Source organism: Dromaius novaehollandiae, chromosome 8 (assembly GCF_036370855.1).
Source record: "Dromaius novaehollandiae isolate bDroNov1 chromosome 8, bDroNov1.hap1, whole genome shotgun sequence".
NCBI lineage: Eukaryota > Metazoa > Chordata > Aves > Casuariiformes > Dromaiidae > Dromaius > Dromaius novaehollandiae.
The window spans coordinates 31,512,527-31,531,880 of NC_088105.1; the positions used below are offsets into that span (position 1 = coordinate 31,512,527).

The following is a 19,354-nucleotide window of genomic DNA, read 5'->3' on the forward strand; positions in this document are numbered from 1 at the left end:
GCAGCAATATGTACGCTTGCCTGCCCGTCTCACATTAATGGAACAGCTTGCGAGGTCTACAGGGAATTTGCATTGGCTCTGTCACTGGTATTATTTAGTTCCTTATTTATTGCTAGTGGCTTGATTGTGCTGTATTTTCCCAGCAATGAAAGCTTTTAAAGATCATGTCTGACTCCTTTTGGACAGTGCTGTCCAATTTCTCTCTGCCTGCTACCAGCATGTTGAGGCGATCCAAAAGGTAATCTAAGGTTTTTGCTAGTAATTCTTATGATATTTTTCCCAGCTACTTGTTTAATACTGTTTAGGCTTGCTTTCTTCTTCCTTTTTTTTTTCTTTTTTTTTTTTTAAGGATAAATCATATTCTTAGTTGTGATTTCTGAATAATTTGTAATTGTATTCATTGTAAAAATCATACTGTGCAGATCTGCTGTTGATTCTTTTTTAGGTTTTTATTTAGATGCATTGTTCCTTACTTCTTGTAGCATAGAGTGCGATAAGGGGGTTGTGTCCGCAGAGTGATGGATTGATGTTTTACTGAGAATAAGCTTCCTTAGGATTCGAAGTAGCAAAACAGTGTTGTGATGATAGAGGCAGCACTAGGCAGGGCTTGCAAGTGTTTTGACTTACAGTACGTAATTTGCTTAGAATTATGCATAACCTTACGTTTTTAATCATTCTTAATAGTTCTAGCATATTTCATGGAGATGTAAATACGTTACTATCGTAGCTAATAGGTTGACTGTTTTTAGTCATGCTGCTTTCTGGGATTTGAGAAATCACATTGAAGTGTGTGAACTAATAAATGGTATCGGATCTGATGCTGTGCAGACAACGGTGTCCCTTCGACACCGTTAAGTACTGCTCATCAGGTGTCCTGCAGAGCTTAACGCAAGTGGCCTGAAAACTTACTGGAGGATGGTCGATAGCTAATCCTGACTAAAGCCATATATTCTGGTTCATGGGTAGACCATCACAGCTAGTACGAGAATTTCTCATTGTTTGATACCATTGGAAATCTATTTAAGACTCAGAATACAAGCTTTGACTTGATTTTTAGAGTATGTTTTGTTTATCAGCTATCAGAAGTAAAAATCATCTTTTTTAGGAGATGGTAACTCTGACATAGAACAGATACTGGCTGGGACACCATTTCCTGCTATCATTCCCTTTTTGTGGCTTAAATTTTACTGTAATTATCTTCTGTGGTGACAGTGATTTTTTAAAATTTTATTTATTTATTTATTTATTTTTAGAAATTTTACCAACAACACAGAAAGATTTTGTAACAGAAATTTTAAATTTAGATTGTGGTTGCAAAGAATTGTATTAGAAATCATGTTTTTTTTTTAAAAAAAAGCTTTGTTGGTTTTAGCCTGTTCTTTTAAAGGAAAAGAGCTTCTTGAGCTTCAAGTTGATGGGTTTGTCCCCAACACATGTGTTTCACCATAACTTTCAAACTCACGGAATGGTTGCAGCTGCGGTTAGCTTCTACCTTCCTTCGTTCTAGCTGTGTTGAACGTGGGAGAGAACAGGAGACAGGTCAGTATCCTCTGAAGGCTAAGGCAGGTAGGACGTGTATTTTGGGTGTTGCAGGGCCACCTGACATGGTGTCACGATCCCTGGCTCTCACCTGCAGTTGGCAGTGATGTCCCAGGTTAGATGGGGAGAACCAGGAGGAGAGGGGAGTTGGGGTTAGTGCTGGGGAAGGAGAGGGGGCTTTTGGGAAGAAGGATGCTGTTCCATTAAAAAAAAAAAGGTTTTGTTAGACTTGGTGCTTATGGAGCAAGCTGGTGGTCCGTTCCTGCTGCGTGCACAACTTAGTTCCTGTAAGGCTTGCTCTGTTTTAGATGCTTTGCATGCTGAAAGGCTTTTGCCATGGTTTCTTTTCTTCGTGAAAATTCAACTCTTGTGGAATGGTCATCTGCAGTGTTCCTGCAAAATCAAGTATTTTATTTTTGAATACCTTTTAACTGTGCCATTTTAAATCAAAACCTGGGCATCAAGATCAGAAACAATTTGAGAGGTACTAACAAGGTTTTGGGTGCGATATGTTGTCAGAAAGCTCCTAGTCAAAATTTATCATTCCATTTATTTGTTAGCAGTCAAAATACAAAAAGAAAGAAATTGATCTGTAAATCTACTGTACATCTTAATGGAAAAGAGATGACTTTTTAATTGATTTAATCACCTCAATGAACATTAGGTATTTCAAAAGGATCAAACAGCTCTGTCAGAATTCATAGCAGCGAGGTGCTGCATCAAGGCATGCGGTAGAAATCCTATTTTCACCCAGCGCAGAAACCCCAGTCTTCAGTTGGCTTTGGAAATAAAATATTTCAGTGTGTGTGACAGTTTGCTGGGAATATCGCCTTGTGCTGTGCTCTGCTGGCACCTTGCCACCTGGGTAGAGACTGTCTTGTGGGAGGTGGGTGGGCGGCTGGGCTGGGGTTGGCTCAGAGGGCACGCGGGCATAGCGCGGTTCTCGCTCGGGGCTGGTCCTGCAGACCCGCGTACGCCGTGACTTTGCTCCCAAGAGTATCTGGACTCTCTGGGGGGGTGTGTATTTGTGTGTGAATGTGTGTGTAAGAAGTAAGCACTTTAATGGTGTCATTAATATGGGGAAGCCACTAGATACTTGGTTTGTTGCAGAGCTGAGACCTGAGCATTTCTGAGGACTGATGTTCTCAGGATCGTGGCATCTGTGCACTTTGGAAGTAGTACCGTTTTACTAATTGACTATCTAGTTTTCCGTTTTAACTTTTCTCCCTTTCAAAGCGTAATATTTAGTACTTTTTAGTAAATTTCTTTTCAAAATTATGATTGCAACTTAAATGTCTTGTACAGCACTGGAGTCCTGGACGTCTTTAGCAGTAGGGAGTTTTTTCCTCTCTCAAGTATTTGACACAGATTTCCTCCTATTTTTCTGCTTGTAAAACTCTTATATGGTTCTAATGTATTTGTGATAGCTCATGTGCCCTTAATTCTGGGCTTTTCCATCTTGAATTTCTCTTACTTCTTCTTTGCTTATTTTTGCATTGCAAGAACACGTTTCTGTTGGTGTTCTGCCTGTTGTCCTATGATGTATTTCTCTCTAATGGCAGCTTCTGATATGTACTAAAAATCCTAAAGGGCTTCACTCCCATGTGGCTTTTCGTACATTAGGAGGCAAATGTCGTAACAGAGTACCTTCTCCCCGCTGCATTACGGTGAAGTGAGCTCTCTTGTGCAGCCGGTGGGATTCTTGGTCGGGCTAATGGCACGGTAAAAGTGAACCATCTGCTCCTTCGGTCCGAGTAGCCGGCTTGATTCTTCAGCGTATTCCCAGCAGGATAGAGAAAGTCAAGAGCAAACTGTAAATACATAAGAGTTGGCCATGGGAGGGGCGATGTAAACATAAATCAGACCTACCTGTCAAACTGGTTCGGTATGAATATTTATGATTTAAAGCTACAGAAGAAACACGAGAATCCTGTGGTTCAAAGGGCAGGTGGGGTGATACGCTGTTAGCAGCTGTACCGAGGCTTTCCGTACTGAGATCAGATTATGGAAAGATAAAGCATGATTCTGACATATTTAAATTAAATGCCTTTGTTTTAAAATCCTTTTGTTTCTCTGAGTTTCGGGTGTAGCTTGTCTTGAATTCACTCTTAAAGTTCGCTCTGTCTTAACAGCAGTGTAAAATTATGCAAATGGCTATGGATTGGTTTTGAAAAATCAAATTAATTTAGAACGATGATTTATAATATTACCTCATTTTTCCAGAAACGTTTAACCCTGTCTGGGTGAGCAGGCTATGGCTATCTATTTAAATAATTCCTTTTTGTTTTATGACTTCGTTGTGCAAAGACCAGGCAGGGAAGAGCTGTGTATGGAAGTGACTTGCAAGCTAACTGTGGTTAGTCGCTAAGGTGGATGAAGAGAATTGCCACTGGTACTCCACAATTCTTTCCTTTCTTTTCTTTCCAGTGAAAGGCTACCAGTGCTGCAGTGATTTCACAGTCTGTACACAACCACTGGAATTAGCCACCCTTCAAGCATGAAACCATCATTAAGTGGCAAGAGTCCGCCAAAATCAGTGGTTCTGTGAAAATCAGTGTATTTGATTATAAACACAATTTCGCAGTAACTAAGCCAAAATGCTTTTCGTGACTTAAATATTCACAAGCAATAAAAGAAAGCACCTTTCACTGGGATGTAAACGGTGCTTTTTGATGCATTGACATATTGGTGGCAACCTGGTAAGCTGCCATAACTGGATTGTGCTAGATTGTGTGTCCTTATCCTTTTAACCGGATTCAGTCTCTTTTTTATGCTGATTCCTTTAGATTGACATTAAAAGCTCTGTATGTCAGAAGGGTGCCACTTCCTCCATATATACATTGTCACTGGGAAAAAAAAAACAATTAGTTTGACACTAGCAGAATACTTACTTTTCTGTGGTAGTGTAGAGCTAATCTCAAAAATGCGAGGCTATGCTATAATTAACTTAAAAGTGACAGCTGTCATGCGACACGTTTCCTTGCTCAAATGAGTAAAATAGAAGTGTTTCCTTTATGGTGGGAAGAATGTGAAAGACCTGGAAATGTGATACTTCTGATAATATTTAGCTCCAATTATTTAAGCTTGTATGAAGCCTGACTTAGCTCAGAGTATTAAATGGCCTCAAATTTGGCACTCCTAATTGGAGAGGAAATTTCATTTAAATTACTTTTGCTAGTATTTCAGTATGGCCTTAGGACAAAAACACTGATGGTGTTTGAGGGAGGGAAAAAAGGTCTGTTTCATCTCCTGGAAATCATTTTAATATGAGAATCAAGTGTTTTGGTATTGTGTGAAAACATAGCAGGCGTTTTGCTCGCGGTAGGTAGGAACCGTGTTGGGCAGGAGCAAGGGATAATGGCTGAGCTGCGGCGAGGTTTCGGTGGACTCTCCCTTGTGTGCTCTTGGTGCTACTTGAGTGCAATGCAAGAGCCCAGTATGCTATCAACGGGAGGAAGGTTTGCTAATACCAGAATATGCCTGACGATTTAGGCAACATGCCTGTATTTTTTGTCATTTCTAGTTTATTTGGGATTCTGTTTGCGTACGTCAGTCTCTAAATCCATTTCAAATACCATTGTCCTTATACTTCCCTGTTAGACTAAAACCCGGAGGGTCTTATGGGGTTAACGCTCCACTTTCAAGCCTTGAAAGCTCTTTGTTCAGGTGGAAACTCTTGTACAAATATTTGGCTATTGCCCAGCGCAAACCAGTTTTTCAAGTCAAGTTTTTCTTTTTTTGTGGAGGGGAAACTAAGCAACGCGCAAATCATGGATGATTTGATGAATTATTTGGATTTTTGTCATAAGGGAGGCTACTGGGTACAAAACAATCTCACAGCAACTTTTGAAGAGAGAGCAAAAAAGCCAGCTGTTGGGGAAAGAGCCTGACTTTCGCCCTCGGGTGGCTGGGGAGCAGGAGAGCCCCGGGCCGGGCCGTGGCGGGAGGTGAGCACCCGCCGGCACGTGCCTCCCCGGCAGCCCTGCGGCCCCTGCCGCTAATCGAGGCACACGCGTTGGGGTTTGGAGTCCTCACGACATTGGGACCTCTGCTTATCTCAACTGATGGTCGTCTCCGACACGTGAATGTCAAACCCAGAGCACCCACTGGATTAATGTGCGGGGGCAGATGGTGCCGAGCTGCTGGCGGGTGCTTTGGTAGCAGCAAACCCTATTTAAAAAACTGGGATATACGTGTCATCTTCTAATGCCTTATAGCCACCTGGAGGCAGATAACTTAGTTTTTGGTCAGGTGCTGAGCGCCGAGTATCTCGATCACCCCTCAGTTTCCATCGGCAGGCAGTGCATATTTTTTTCAAAGTGTAAAGAAAAACATCTTTTAAGTGTTTTGATTTACATTTGTAGCTAATTATCAGATATTCCCTCAACAGTTTTTCCCAGTCCATGACCTGAACTTTTTTTTAATGTTTGCCATTATTTTCAGTACTGCACAGTAATATCTAAATGCTCTTTCGAGAAGTTTTGCAGTTCTGGTAAGAAGCACTTCAGCAGTGAAAACTAGTTTATTCCAAGCTGCTTTAAAATTGCTTTTAGTTATAAAGACTTAGCCAATACAGCAACTGGATCCAGAAATTATATTTTTCCTGTATTAAATTCTGCAGCTGGTCTAGTGTTGCATGAACTATACTAATGACTTTCCCAGCTGTCTAGAAGCTTGAGAGGCCTATGGAGAACTGGTACCTTTTGCCATTTTTGTCCAAATACTTCTCTTCTTTTGCCTGTCCTCTAAGCTACTTCAGAATCGATAGAAGATGTAAACGTCGGTTCGCGTATTTTGTTTGCAGGAGTTACTTCTGGTGCGATGAGGTATTGTTGGTGAGCCTGTAGTACGGCAGAGCCTACGAGACCCGGCGAGGTGAGCCCCTGGACGAAAATGTTTTGCAAGCACAGAGAAGAATAGTCTTTCCTTGAATATTTGATCCCTAAGGAAACTAGTCTGACTCCTGAGATGGTTATTGAGCTGGCTTGTTCTCCAGGATACCGTATGGTCCTTTCATTTTGTTCCGATCTTAGTTCTGTGGTAGAAGAGCATGTTACAATTTGCCATCTTAATTTAAACTAAGTGTGATTGCTATGGAATGTGAAGACCTGACTTTGTTAAGTGTTGGTGTTTGTGTTCCTCTTGGTCTTCATTTTTGTACTTTCTGCCAATTTTTGGGTCTTGTTTCATTTCATGTTGGTCATGTCGGCTTCAGACTTTGCCGTGGAACAAAGTGATGAGGGTGAAAAGCTGGGCGATGGCGATGCATGGCTCCCAGAAATGTGCTGTATTCAGTCTGCTCCTTACACAGAAATAGGCTGACTTTGTTAAATTTTAACAGTCCTACCTTTTCTTACTTTGTCTCAAGGAAAATTTGAGGTATGTTTTCCTGTGCTTGTGGGTTTGCGACAGTTTGTTGTCGTTTGTAAAAATAAAACTTACTTGTTCCTAGTTGTTTGAATTATGAATAAGTACATAAAGCATTGAAGAAGCTTTTAGCGGTTTCTGAATTTGTTCTGATCCAATTTTGGAATAGACATTTATGAAATATCTGCCTTTTTAAACATTTGTGTTAATTATGGCTCAATGATTTTAATAGGATTCAGTTTCTTCCTATTTTCTTTTATGATTCCTTTTTGTCATGGCTGCTGCCATTCACATATTTTTGACACATTCATATATTTGTTCTTACTTCTCTCAACCATCTTACTGTAATTGCGTTTGATTTCCAGCTTTAAGTAGATTAGCTTTTTAGACAAGGGTACATTCTTAGGTGATGGCAGAACTGCAATGCCTTCGGTGTGTAGTACGGCATGCTTCAGCCCTCAGCTCTCAGCTTTTAATGTCTGCGTTTTTTTCTGCTTCATTTTGTGAATGATCATTTCAACCTGTGGCTTCTACAATTTCAGAACTACATGTGCGGATCTGTGCGTGGTACGTGTGTGTTTGTCAAACCAGAATGACCTTCCATGGGGGAAAAGTTAGTAACGACTGGACCATGCACCGTTGGTTCAGATACCAGTTAAACTTTATACAAAAGACGGAGGTTTAACATGAAATCAGACTTGATTGTTACAGAAAATTACAGTCCCTCCCTGTGAGAGAGTCCTTCCTCGGGGGCCGGGTGGGCTCCCCCTCGCGTGCCTCTCCCGCCTGTACTGCCTACTTGTATTTTCATTGCTTGGTTAACATGAAATGGCTCGTGCAGGCTTTTTTTCTTTTTTTTTCTTTTCTTTTTCTTTTAAAGCAGTTGGCTAGTTTCAACTTATAGAGCTTTATTGAATGTATTTTTGTAAGTCTTTTTAATTTCTTTCAGTTTGTTGTTTTTATCTTGAACTATGTTTTTTGACAGACTTGCCTTTTAGGCAAATGAGGCCCAAATAACTGAATACCCCTACCATTGTAGTGTATCTCTGTATGTGATTTTATATCTGCTTTACTTGCTACTCTGAACATTTTCTGTGTCCGCAGAACTCGAACTCTTTTGCGTCAACATTTTTGACTTTCTGAGCCAACTCTTATCTAGCTATGCTTTTTCCCGTCTGTCATCTGACAAGTATTGATTGGAAGGGTCTTAAGTAGCTTTTCTTTTGCAGAGCCAGAGAGAACAAATTGAGCAATGTGTACTCCTAATGTCTGTTTTGGATTAAAACACCGTGCTAGCATGTACTTCTCACCTTTATCTTGATTTGGTCAGGAACCGTTTTATCTAGCCTAGGTGGAGATAGGTAAAGCACACCACTTCCCATCGTGAGACAGCCTGCTCTTGAATGGATGATGAAAATTTTGTACACCATATGCTGAGACTACAATTTTACTTGGCCTGGTTATTTTCCTATTATGTCCATTAGACTATTCACAGCCTATTTTAGCACCTGTGCATGTTGCTAGTATTTTTTTCACAGATGTGATATTTTTGTATATGTTTTCCCCATTTTTGCGTGTATAGAACATGATGAGCAGCAAATTGTTTTCAGTACTTCTGTTTGAATGGCTTTGCGGGGGGAGTGCGTGTGTGTGTATACATACATACATACATAGAATATTTTATAATATTTTTGTAGTAAATAGTTTTGTTCCTCTTGGAAGAAATGAACTTTTCTTCATTATGCTATCTTTAGAAGATAGCATTGTTTATTAACAATGTGTTTATTAAGAAATGTTGCTATGATGGTGGTGGTGTATATATATATATTTTGAGAAGCTGGTAAGAGTCACAAAATAGTCATTTGCTTTAGAAAAGGCAGGGTCTCACATAATGAAAGTGCAAAGCACACTCTCACCTTGCAGTTTGGAAGCAAACATATACATTTAAAGTATCCTTGTAAGGTAAGTGGTTTAAGACTGTGACATTGATATCCTGGATTAACTAAATTATCTACTGTGCTTTTGCTGTGTAGGGGATGAACTTGTGAATAGTTTATAGCTTCAGTAGTTTGGGTTTTTTTATGTTGAAGCTCTGCAAAACTAAGAAAGGGATGGGAGGGGAAAATGAGAAGGGAATTCTCATGTGGTTTTTTCAGAAAGTTAGATGAGTTCCTGCTGAGTTGCAAAGATGGTTTGGAGAAGCATGAGGCTGAGAACAACCACCCTCTTCCCTCATCCAAATTCACAAATTCACCTCCAAGCAGTAAAGGGGAAAAGTGAGCTGCAGACCTTGACACGAGAAGGACAAAGCAGTCTAACGGGAGCGGTGGTCAGAGCGTTGCAGTGGTCAAAAACGTGGCGAGGAGGAAGCAGTCAGCATGCACGCTGGGCTGCCAGTGGTGCAAAGCATGGTGATATGTGCTGCTGCTGAAAAGGATTTTTTTTAAAGGTCAGATATTTTGGTGGCTTTCAGTTCTGAGATAAATCCAAAATATTTAGGAAGCCTTTATATCAAAAGCAATGTAGAACTGAAAAAGTGTGCAGTTATGACTCTATCCAAAGCTACAAGATTGTTTGGGGAATTGGTTGTAGATGAGGACCTGGTAAGTGGATTTATGTGTACAACCACACTTTCTCCCTGATGTCTGCTCTTCTGGGCATAGTAGTCCGGCTATAGTGTCTCATTCTACTTGGGCTTTTCTATACTTTAATGGATTGGAAAGTGCTTGTTAATTAAACATGTGGGATTGGTTTTTAGAAAAGTTGATGTTGTCCGTCTAGCCCCTTTGAGAGCCGAGCACAGAAATACATCAGGCTAAACAGCAGCGGCATCGGAGGTGGGAGCATGGCCCCGCACTTGTTCGAAAAACTTTCTCCTGGGCTCGAATTTGAGAATAACCAGCTATAGCTGTGCAGTGTCCTCCCTGCAAAGCAGTGCCACTGCCACCCGCCCGCCTGCCCACCTGGGGGATCTGCTTTTCACCTAAGGACCAAGGCTATCCTGCTCTGGTTGTCTGCTCAACACCAACTATGCACACACTCGCTTCTTTGGAGGAAGGGGAGCCTTCAAATATTCCCCCTCCCCATTCCCATGACTGGCCTATCCTGGCAGTAATTTAAGTTCAGTCTGACCTGATTATTTGTATGGACTAGGGGAATGGCTTTTCAAGGCTATGGAGTGGTGAAAGTCTATGTAGCCATGGAATCATCTTTGGCACATCATCTTTTATGAGCTTCTGCATAGTCTATGGAAAAGCTTTTGTCTGTGAATCGTCACTGGAAAGTAAACCTTGGTGCTGTTTTTTCAGAAAAAAATTACCTCTTGATTTTAATAATATATACAGGAAAACTGCAAATTTTATCACCCCTTTTGGGTTTTGTTTGTCTAACATGCAGAATATGTTCCAAAAATGTGGCAAATATATAATCGTAAACATCTTTGCCACGCTGCCATTAGTGTGTAAAACTCACTACTGTGTGGTGGTGTTAAAATCCGCCTGCTCTGTGCAGAAAAGGCAACTCCATCGAGACAGTCTGATTTGGAGATTATTTCCAAAATAATGTACTGTTAGAATACTTTTAAAATTAGATATGTAATTTATTGTTATAGTGAGATTTGAAACTTGCGATTAGCTCATAAAGACATAATTTTTTACATTTTTTGATACTTAAACTAAGAAAATGAGATGGAACAAAATGAAGAGGACTTTTCATGTTGTGTGCTATATAGAAATTGAGTGACTTTCACATATTTTGTTATGCAAGTTTTATATTAAAACCCATCACTTTCGAATCTTGGAAAATTGTTTCTTTTCATTTCTGGCTAGTGTGCTTAGCTTTCTGGATGCCTCTTTGGAGAGTGTTCAGAGTGGGTTTGTTTTATTGCACACCTGTATGTCATTATAAGTTATGTGGGAAAAAGATTTGAAACAATATAAATTTGCTTTGTCAAATCAGTCTTGAATTCGGTTGAAAATTCTGGAGAAAAAAAATGTAATAATCTATCTTTTGTGAGAGCTGCCAAGTAGAGAGCCATTTAAAAAGCAGTTATGATATGTGAAACCTTTAATTATGGAGTTGACGGGAATAGAAAATGAAAGTATCCAGTTGTGTTTATTTTTTGTTAAATCCATGCTTTGCCACTTTGCGGTGTGATTGCATGTCAGTATAATGCATAGCACAACTGAAGTGGGAGGTGGCAATGCCTGAGAAGGTCAGTGTATGTTTTCTCCCTTTAAATACTGTCTCTATTCACTCTGGGGAGTCCATTCCGTAGTCAGAGGATTTACTTATTTATTTATTTTGTTCTCATATAAAAATGAAGCTAACTGGAGTGTATGTGGGAGGAATATTTCAGAATGAAGTGGCTGGATTTAGCTGAGAGTGGCTGCACCGTTCACTGTAATTCCTTGTGACGCGTTGTTTCGTTTGGCTTGGCAGAGCTCTTCCCATGTTGTTAATAATGCAAAAGGTCTAGACTGTTCAGTGTGGCTGGAGCAGGTGTGCGACAGCCGGAAACATTAGGCAAGTTGGACATTAATTAGATGTTAACTGGCAATTTTAGCCTTTTCTTTCATAATTGCTTAACTTGAAGTGATGCCGCGTCTTGAATTTGTGTTCTGAATGAAGGAGTAGAAGGGTTTATCCAAAATATAGCTTGTTTTAGATTAATTTAAAGCCATCCTTTGTGTGAAGATAAGTTAATTCTTAAATATTAAGGTGTTTCAAATGAAACAAAAGAAATCGCTACCACCAGCTTGCTGCATACTTTGTAAGTCTTGCATTGCCCAGCATCTTATTCACTTCAGCTAATGTATTCGTTGGCATGTTGAAATGTGTGGCATTACGGAAAGAAACATCCTTCCTGTACTTCTCCCCATGCCCTCTTTGAGTATCAGTGCGGAAGTGCAGCCCACATTTCACTAGATGGCAACATCTTTTATCTCTGTGGCAACATCTTTTATCTCTGTGCTCTTGCCTTGCGGAAAGATGCATCCTTTCGGTCGTCCATACCGTGACTTTAATTTACTGGTTTCAGGATGAGGCGTGGGAACATGCTTTGACATCTTATTTCCATGCAGAAGGGGGAGGAGGAGCCATGCTGGTAGGACTTGTCCTGCGTTTCATGGCCAAGTGTTTACCACTTGCTGAGAAGACCTCCTCGAACTGCACAGATACGGCCGTGCAAAGTTCTTCCCCTGAAGCAGCTCATACATTGCACATATCTGGATTAATATGAAATAGGCCATTAAAAAAAGGAGGGGGGTCATGAGAAATGAAGTTTTTTATCCCAAGCGGAATATCCTTGAGTGAGCAGTGGAATCTACAAGAGCCTGGTACAACCTTCACTGGTAGGAAGCCAAAAACAGGAGCAGAATGGCCAGGAGTGAAAAAGACTAATTGTAAGAGTTTTTTTGAAGCTTATAGGAAGAAATAAATTGGCAATGCAAATTCCAGAAGAGCCTGACTTGTTGAACAAATTGCAGCTATTTCTGTTGGTTATCTTAAGCGTGTTTGTAGCAACTAGTCCATGCAAGCTTGATGTGGAAAAGGCTCCAGCATTTCTGCACTCGTTTTTGGTCATGTTATTTTCCTTTAAGGCTGAATTCCTTTAGACTTCAGAGTTCAGTCCTATTTGAAATTCTTGGATAAGGCATAGGGAAACACAGGAAGACTGCAACCCAATGTCAAGGTCACAGTAGTCAGAGTTCGGTCTTCTAAAGAAGTTATACCTAAGGCTTTTTTCAAGGAAAATGGAAAAAGCTATATTTAGGCTGCTTTTCAAGCAAAACGCTGTGAACCTGTAACAGAAGAGATCTACAAGAGGACAGCAGGTGGATTATATGGATGCCTACAGGGAGCACCTTCTAATAAAAGCTATGAAAAGTGGGCAATAAAGACTTAGGTTGTCAGAAGTAGTAGCATGCAAAGGAAAAAGTAATATGAATATGGTTTTAATTAGAAAAGTAAATTTTGCAGAAGCACTTTGAATGAATTATTGCTATAAATGGAGTAAGTTTGCTTCTGTAAAGATCAACGATGAGGATGCTGAGAAGCTGAGAGTTTTGTTTATCTGGGTGGGAGAGAAAGACTGATTAGAGATGCACTGTAGGAAGGATCTGCAGTCTTCTAGTCTGGACAAGATAACTGGAAAGGGATCCAAGTCAGAGGTGGTTCCTGATCGTGGGACTTAATAAGAGGAAGCATGGCCTGGTTTGCTGGATGCCTGAAGATGTTGGGAACAGGAAAGTTCTGTGTCTGTTCTGATTTAATTCTGTCGTGATGGAAATTCTGTCTGCTTTCTTTAGAAAGGTTCTTCTTGGCCTTGTGCTTCCATCCTTCATGTGTTAAATGAGCATAATAATATTCCCCTAACTTACCAGCATTAGAAAACTATGTGAAACGGAGACTGTACGTACAAGAACATCTCTGATCTCATTGGAGGGTTTGCTGTCAAGAAGAGGAGGGGTTGCTCCCCGTTGTGCGGTCTGCCTTTCACACCCTATTTGGTGCTGGTCAGACCTCTTCATTGGCCTGTTTGATTCCCTGAAGAAGCAAAATGCTATACGAATTTTTACCAGGCTTGTTTTCTGATGGGCTAGGAGCTGAAGCCTCATGGAGGGGTCTGATGAATGCCAGAGCTTGTGCAAGATGAGCTAGAAATGGAGTGGGAAAGGGGAGGAAGAATGAATTTCCTACTTTTGATGGGGCTGAACTGTGAGACTGATTAATCCTTTCTCATAGAGCTGCATCCTCTGGTGCTAAGAGGTATGGAAATGCAAGAGAGCATAAAAGCATTTAAAATAGAGATAGAAGTGGATGGCATTTAGACTTCACGGTTAAAACCCTACCTCTATTAAACCTGTGACAGAAACCAGCATGATCTAACCCACCAGCTGACTTTTTGCATCAGGCTGAGATTTGTGTCCACAGATACTGTTTGTAAGTTTGAACAAAAAGCTTGGAGGTCACTGGTACCTGCTGGAAGAGAGAAGAAGAAAAGCTTATTATAGGAATGTGGAAGCTACCAAATCTGCAGCCTGAACAATAACACTGTTTTTTCCAGTTATTCTAGGATGAATAACTTTTAAACTATTCTTGAACGTGGGGGAAAAAAAATCAGTTGAACCAGATGCTTACTTATTCGTGTCTATTTGGAGAACTAATTATTCCTGTTGTTGGTAGTACTAAAGCTTACAAAATTGCTTCCATCTTTGAATTACTATAATTAAGACAATAACTTCCACATCTAGTTAACATTGCTGTGCAGCTGCTGCATTCATTGACATGCAGATTTGGGATTTTGTAAATTTTCTGCCATTGTGAATAAAAATTTTAAATGCGTATTTTCATTTCCAAAATGTCTGTTTCTTGTAGGGAAGCCTTTATAAGGCAAATCAACCGAAACGAATTAAATCTTTTCTAAAAACTCCTGTAACATCAGAGGCGAATCTAGTTAAACTTGGCTTGGTGACATTATGCTTAAGGAATATAAGTAGTCACAAATATCTTTGGTAGGTGTAGTCCCGCTGAGACATGGATTCCCTTTTGTAGGCATACGCAATCTGGAACATGTTTGTTTGATTTCTGAAATTTGAGTTTGAAGAGTTAGGAGTTAATGCAAGAATCAATTCAGCACTGAAAACCCGAGGTGGTTTACAAAACTCAAATTCTATAGTTAAAAATCACTAATATGATTCATATGTATTAATGGCTGCTAATAAAAAGTGCTCTAAACTTTAATTTTCCTTGTACAACTTTTTTACCTGACATCTGGATTGCTGTCAAAGTGTATCAGACTTGGAGGTGGTCAAACTCGTGCTGTTGGTGCTCATCTTGTTTACTTGCATATACAGGATTTTCTGCTATGAGACTTTTTTTTAGGCCTATCAATTTAGATAGATTTTGCAAAACTTCATTACTGTTGTTCATTTCTAATAACCAGCAATGCTGTGATATTACTTGGTTACCGGTGACTGGTTGTTTATTTTTAAATTGTTTTTCTATGGCCCTTGTTTTCATTACGGGGATGCCTCAGTAGACATTAATGGCTTTTGCTTTGTAATATCAGCGAGAGTCAGAGAGGCACCGTGGATTGTTCAAATAAAGGATCGAGTATTGATTTATGCTGAAGACGAAACATTGCTTTCTTTTTCAGACTGAAAATGAATGCAAAACACGGTGTAGTGATTATCCCCTTTTTAGAGGGTCAGCATAAAATTGTATAGCTGCGGGTCGGTCGGTGCGGCATTGAGGAGCGCCAAAGCTGCCGGCAGCTCCCAGGTTTGCTAGCAAATGTTCTCATAAATAACCCGGGCCAAGGGCGCTAGCTGCCGAGCGCGTTGCCCCATGTCCAAACCCAGTGTCCGGTTACCAGATCCAAACGCGATGTCCCGCAGTGTTTGGTTTCAGGAACGCGCTTGGAACGCTCCGGTCCACGAAACAGATGTTATTTTTACTGTGGGGAGAGAAGTTAACTCTAGAAAGAGTGGCATTTCTGTGGCCATGGCAAAAAGGCATTGTTAGAAATACTGCAGCTCTCGCTTTTGCTGTGCTTGTGCAGGATCGCGTTGCTGCCGTGCTCTTCCAGGTTCCTCATTCCCCGTTGGTGGCACGTGGGTCCTCGAGTGCGCGTGAGCTCTCGTTGGCCCTGGAGGGCTGGGGCAGGTGGCAACAATGCTGTTTGGTATCCGACTTTGAGCGCGCTCCAAGTGGGCTCCGCTGCCGGGAACTCTATCCTCCAGCACTGGGGCCGCGGAGAAACCCGGCCCTGTTAAGATCATGTTTTGCTTAAGCAAGAAGACTTGTAGGGGGGTTGGTCTCTAAAATTATGAAGTGAGGTCTAAGAAAAAAAAAAGTTAACGAGACCCATACCTAATATTAAATTGGAAGAGCGAAGGAGAGCCGGGGTTAGGCTCACCTTGCATTTAATTAAAATAGCAAACCTTTGGCTTATAAACAAGTAATCATGCTTGGAATGTCTGTGGCCCGGTTAAGAGCTTCCCTTTTTTCTCGTTAAAGTGCTCAGGGATGCCAAGGTGACCTTTTCCCTTTCTACTTTCTCCCGTTGCTCCTGTTTTTTATGTAGTTTTGGGGCAGGGGAACATAATACTGTTTGGAGAATTTGTCAACAGTCATAAACAATAATTAATGCAATTTAAGGGACTGATAATATGATCTCCATATTATCATAGGCCAAGTATTTCAGTATTGAGCCCGATACCTAGCTAAAGTGCATCTTCCAGGAAAGCATTTTGTCTTCCTTTGAACTGTTTGTTCCAACAATTAAATGACTGGGTCAAACTTCTTCGGCATTAATTCCTAGCTAAAGCTGGCTTTGCTTCTTCAATATTTAGCGATTTTTATTTAGGAGATGCTTAAATGCCCTAGCAGTGACTTTTTGGGGAGGTGGCCCAAGTGAAATCTTCCTGTTCCCCCTCCTTTTTTTTCTTTTTTGTAACTGCGAGAACTTCCTCACTGTTATTCTGTAATTTCTGTGGGATCACAAAGATCTATTAAAGATTATATTTATATCCAAAGGGCCTTCCTTAGCCAGTAGGGAGTATATTGTGTCTGTGTGTATATTTTTCTCATCATATAACATGGATTTAGGAAATCAGAACGTCCTGGTTTTAGCCTCTATGTTCCAGCTTTTCCTTATTGGCAACACACATGGTCTGTGGAAGGGGCCAAATGGGCTTAAGTGATGTTCCTCCTTCCCTGGTCGGAGATCCAGTGAAATTGAAAGTTATCCAATTTTGGGGGCGTAAGGAGAATAATGGCTTATTCCTAACTTGGGTCCAGGCTTTCACTCAGAAACCATTCTCTCCTCTGCTGTACATTTGTGTAAACCTGACCTTTTTAATGGGTCTCAGCTGTGCTTGCTCTCCAACCACTTAACTCTTTCTCTTGTGGTTCCTTATCTTTGCAAGTATAGCAGGAAGAAATGGGTTTATAAAACTTGGGCCAATTTGGCAAATACAGGCAAGCATTTTTTTTTTTTTTTTAAAAAAGCTGCTCTGCTTTCTGGATCGTTAATGTTCCCCATTATACTGTGATTTAAACATACCAAGTTTCCATAGCGGGCTCCAGACATCACTGTGGTAAAGTATATTTTCGGAACCCTTTTTAGCAAGGGGATATGACCATAGAAGAAGAAGTTTTCTTTTCTTACTGTACTATTGAGCAAGATCTTGATTTCTTACATATTAATTTATATTAGAACACTCAGGATTTTTTTCTTTATTGTGGAAGAGATTTGCTAGTAACATAAACATAAGGATTATTTGGTATTAATGTTGGAATTGAGTATTCTGTTTCTTTTTCAACAGTTAATGGAATAGAGTAACTGAAGACATATCAAAATTCTATAAACTGAGATTTTAAGCGTCTTAAAATCAGGCTGTTAATTTTTGCATATGATGTGCAGAATGGTAATCAGTTTTTGCATGGACTGTTGTTGAATAATTCATGACTGTAAATGAAGATTGTGTGGAATCAGTTGGATAATTTTGTGGAATGCTTTAAGTACACTAAAGAGCCAAGAAAGGCAGTTAATAGTACTTCAGTCTTATTGCTGTTTATTATAGCTGGCAGTTCAGTTGTATTTTTTTTCTACTTACGGATCTCAAGCTTTGTATAGAACAACAATAAAAAAGCTTACTAATTATTAATAGGCAGATACACTGTGTCCTGTGGCAGCAAAATAATTTTGCATTAAACCGTAATAATTGGCAGTCTGATGATCGTATGTATTGTTGGGCTGCTGCAGAAGATCTAGCAACGCGGGAAGGATCCCGGCAGATGTCAGGATTAGAAACCGTGTAAGTGAACGGGCTTTGCATATCATCGTGTTAAACCAATGAGGAGCTTCACGTTACATGTCTTGAGTTGGGCAAGTTAACTCCTTGCTCAGCTTGAGTAGCGTCCCTGCTCCTGTCTGTCCACCAACCCCAACATCGTTTCAGTAACCTGTTTTGAGAACCACCGGAGTAAGCAGAAATGTTTCTGCCGTCTGGAAAGAAAGTTGGAGTCACAATTAATAAATAGCTGTAATGGTTGGTTGGTTGGGAGATTTTGCTGTGGACCTTAGACCGTTCTGTTTAAGCAACAGAAGTGGAAATAAGAACGGGATTTAAATACCCAGTTGCTCTTGTTCACAGCTTGCCTGATCTCAAAATGTTTCCCTTGTCCGTTACAGTTACTTTTATGATCTTCAGAGCTGATTAAATGCTTGTTAGTAGAAATTATAGGATGGTGAGCAAATGGAGAAACACATCAATCTCTTCATTTGTCTAAGTTCTGAAATGCCAATAAAAAATATCCAAACTCCGTTGTGCAAAAGTGTCACCTTTTTGGCTGGAGCAAAGGCGCAGAAGTGAGGGGAGCTGATTCAGCAGAGCCTCGGTCTGCAGCTCGCTTTGCACAGGTTTAGTTAAGTATCACTGCACGTGCCCATGGACAGTCTGGGACCTCAGGTTTTAAGTTTTGTTAATAATCTTGCTCATCTGCTGAATTGCACTAACACTTTATTTTGTCGTTTTAACTCTGCCCTAGGGAACATGCTATGGTTTCTCATAGTATTAGCCAATAGTTGTAACAGATTCACACGCTGTGTTGTGTATTGTTCAGAATATCTGAAATACTCGAGTGTTTCACCATTTTCTGTTTTTTGTGTGTTTTGTAAAGCATGAGTTGCCTGTGTTTTGTGAGTGAGGAATGTTTTTGTCAGCTCTCTCGAGCGGCCCATGAGATAGAGGTTGTGCGTTGCTTCCAATGCATTAAGCCTCTCGTTGCTGACAAAGTAACTTTCAGCCCCGTACGTTTGCTTCTCTGCAGACTCGGTGCTGAAATTCAGTGCGTGAGGAAGCACTGACCTAAATACTGAGGGATTCCTCATTAGTTAAAAGACATTTGGCAGGACCTGCCTTCAGATGCGTTTGTTCTTCTGATTATGCCTTATAATTTATATCTTTCTTTCAGCTGTCGGACAAGCAACAGAAAGAGTTTGATTGTAACATCCAGCACATCTCCAACGCTCCCACGACCACATTCCCCTCTGCATGGACACCCAGGTAACGCTTCAGGACTGCTTTTCCTGGGAATCATTAGTGATGTCCGTGGTCATTGCAATGAGTTTGAACATGCTGATAGATCAAAATATCCTCTTTGAAACTTAATCTGACCATAGTTTTTAACTTTTTAAAACTTATAATAAAACCCATATAGTTTCAAAATAAATGTATGTCATGCTTAAGACTGTGATATCTGAGAGCTCTGATATTATGATCCAGGCCACACTGAAGTTTGGGGAATGTTTTATTGGGACTTTGTTTGTTTGTTTGTTTTAGGTATGAACAAGATCAAAAAATATTGCTTCTATTAAAAAAAACTTTCTAAAAAGTTGATTTTGTTCTGGGAAAAATAAAAGTAATCTAGGACTGTGTTC

The 19,354-nt window shown here is 40.3% G+C and overlaps 1 protein-coding gene across 10 annotated transcripts in view; it reads left to right on the forward strand.

Annotated features, from left to right (window-relative positions):
- The window catches only part of MAST2 (microtubule associated serine/threonine kinase 2), a 205,478-nt gene that overhangs the window by 111,058 nt on the left and 75,066 nt on the right, over positions 1-19,354 (forward strand). For all 10 annotated transcript variants that reach the window (XM_064516146.1, XM_064516152.1, XM_064516147.1 and 7 more), the window contains one exon: positions 18,889-18,980. In XM_064516146.1, the coding sequence (XP_064372216.1) occupies positions 18,889-18,980 (92 nt within the window). The remainder of the gene's footprint in view (positions 1-18,888; positions 18,981-19,354) is intronic.